This window comes from Penaeus japonicus, unplaced genomic scaffold, assembly GCF_977035675.1.
Source record: "Penaeus japonicus unplaced genomic scaffold, GWHDUDI00000001_assembly GWHDUDI00000016, whole genome shotgun sequence".
Taxonomy (NCBI): domain Eukaryota; kingdom Metazoa; phylum Arthropoda; class Malacostraca; order Decapoda; family Penaeidae; genus Penaeus; species Penaeus japonicus.
Genome location: NW_028234418.1, coordinates 18,643,144 through 18,645,643, shown reverse-complemented (window position 1 = coordinate 18,645,643; position 2,500 = coordinate 18,643,144). Strand labels below are relative to the sequence as shown.

The 2,500-nt window shown below is 27.4% G+C and overlaps 1 protein-coding gene across 1 annotated transcript in view; it reads right to left on the bottom strand.

The window, feature by feature from the left end:
* Positions 1-2,500, bottom strand: part of LOC122267700 (uncharacterized) — a gene marked incomplete at its 3' end in the record, with an annotated part of 292,950 nt that overhangs the window by 135,040 nt on the left and 155,410 nt on the right. Inside the window, 1 exon segment of the mRNA XM_086545641.1 lies at positions 281-361. Coding sequence (XP_086401767.1) covers positions 281-361 — 81 coding nt within the window.

Below are 2,500 nucleotides of genomic sequence, written 5' to 3'. Positions count from 1 at the left end.
AGAAACATTATTACCCTGGCCTGCCAATGAGAAGCACACTCTCAATCACCAGTCAAAAATAGCAAAACGCAGTCACCTTTGAAATCATGAATAGCCTACAACCTCCTCTTCGAATATTTCCTGAAGATATATTCGGCTGATATTGGCTCTACTAAAACAGTAGTGTAAGCGAAAAAGTTGATGCATGACATGAAGTGCTGGAATGAAATATTTCTGCGGAAAAACACTGAAGCCTCAAAAATTACGCAAATAAAATTTGGCACTGCTTTAGTGGTCCTACGTTCACCCTGATCTCCATCCCTGTCGATGCTCTGGCAAAAGCTAACAACCCTCCATATTCGCTTAGTTTGGTGAAATGGGACTTTTTACAAAGTGTATCTTGGTTTAGATTTACATTTTACATCTCTCAGTAGTTTTCTGAGAAAGCCGGTAATAATGTAACTCTTTTATAATGTAACTTATGTTTCTAGTTCTCGTGTCAAGACTTTGCGACAGGGTTGAGCAGTCTAATAAGTTCCGCCAACTCTTATGTTACAATTTGTTTCTTGGATTGGTCGTGGCGGGTTGGTCGCGAATTCAATTTCTGCGACCAAAAGACGCAGGAAAGCGGTTTTGGATCCCTCCCCATGTCAGTTATAATATGATAATGATATTGATAATGATTGTGAGAATGATAACGGTAATGATAATGATGAAGGTAATGATAATAATGATAATGATAATAAAGATAACAACACTGATAAAATATTGATAGTAATGAATATAATGATAATGATAGTAATAATAATATTAATGATAAAAAAGTCATAATGACAATAGTAATAAAAGTAACAATAATAACAATAAAAAACATAAAAAACAACAATGGGAATGATAACAGTAATGATAATGATAACGATAATATTAATAAGTATAATAATGATAAAAATAATAGAGTTCATAATGCCAGCATTTTTAACGATATCAAAAATAAAAATAGCAATAACGTTATCAATGAGAATACCAGTAATAGGAACATTGATATCATAGTGATAGTCCTATTATTAATATGATAATAGCACTGCTAATAATAATGGTAATGATACTGATAATTAAATGATAATCAAACCAAGTGATAATTATAATAAGATTAATAGTGGTGACATGAGGGTTCATAATATTACAGTAATGATAGTAACAACAACAACAATAATGGTAATAATAATGATGATAGCAAAAATGTAATATCAATAATAATAGCAATGATAATGATAATAAAAGAATAATGAAAATGATGATAACAATAACAATAAAAATAAAAACACAAATAATGATAATAATAATAATGATAATAATAAGTATGATAAGAACAATAATAAACAACAACTTAAATAACTGTAATAGTAATTGCGTTCATAATAATAACAATATTAATGACGACGACGACGATGATGATGATGACAAAAATAACAAAAATAATAAAAATCGTCAACAACAACAATAGTAATAAGAAAGTTAATCGCACAAAGAGTAAAAAGAGGAATTATGATAATGATATGGATTATAAGAATAATCATATTAATGATAATCAAAATAATATCATTAGTTATAGTAGTAATAATAGTTATAGTTATGATAATGGTTATAGCAAAGATAGTTACATTGATAATAATGATAATAATGATCCTTATTCTTCTAGTAATGATAATAATGATATTAGTAATAGGAATGACAATAAAAATAATAGTAATAACGATAATAAAAATGATGATGATGATACTACTACTACTTTTACTACTACTACTACTAGTAATAATAATGATAATAATAATAATAATAATGATAATAATAATAATAATAATGATAATAATAATAATAATAATAATAATAATAATAATAATAATGATAATAATAATAATAATAATAATAATAACGATAATAATGAGGATAACGATAATGGTAAGAGTAAGAATAATCACAAGGATAATAATAATAATTATAAAAATAGCAAAGATGATAACAGTAATGACAATAGAAATAAGGAGAGAAACAAAGTAATCAAATATGTAACGATCTGACTCCTGAGGAAAGAAGGAAATGATCAGATTCAAAATAGTAAACCAACAGCGACGGAAACATGAGACTAATAAAGTGAACAGTTTGACTGACAAGGTAGAAACAACTCTCTTAACAGAAACCAAAAAAAAAAAAAAAAAAATAATAATAATAATAAAAAATAAATAAATAAATAAATAAAAGCAGCTACCATATATGGAGGTAAACAAGTCGGCCTTGAAAAAAAATATATGAATAACAGAAGGCCAGGAAAAGAAGGTTGGTAAACGATTTTTCAACACTAAGAAATTATCATTTTAGAACGAGAGAGAAAAGGACGATTGGACACCCAAGCAAACTATATAGAGCTTGAAAGAAAACTAATGACAGCAGCAAAAGCTATGCACGTATATAGGTACGATCAGTTCAAACAAAATCGATTGTTTGAGACTGATTAGAAGAGGTT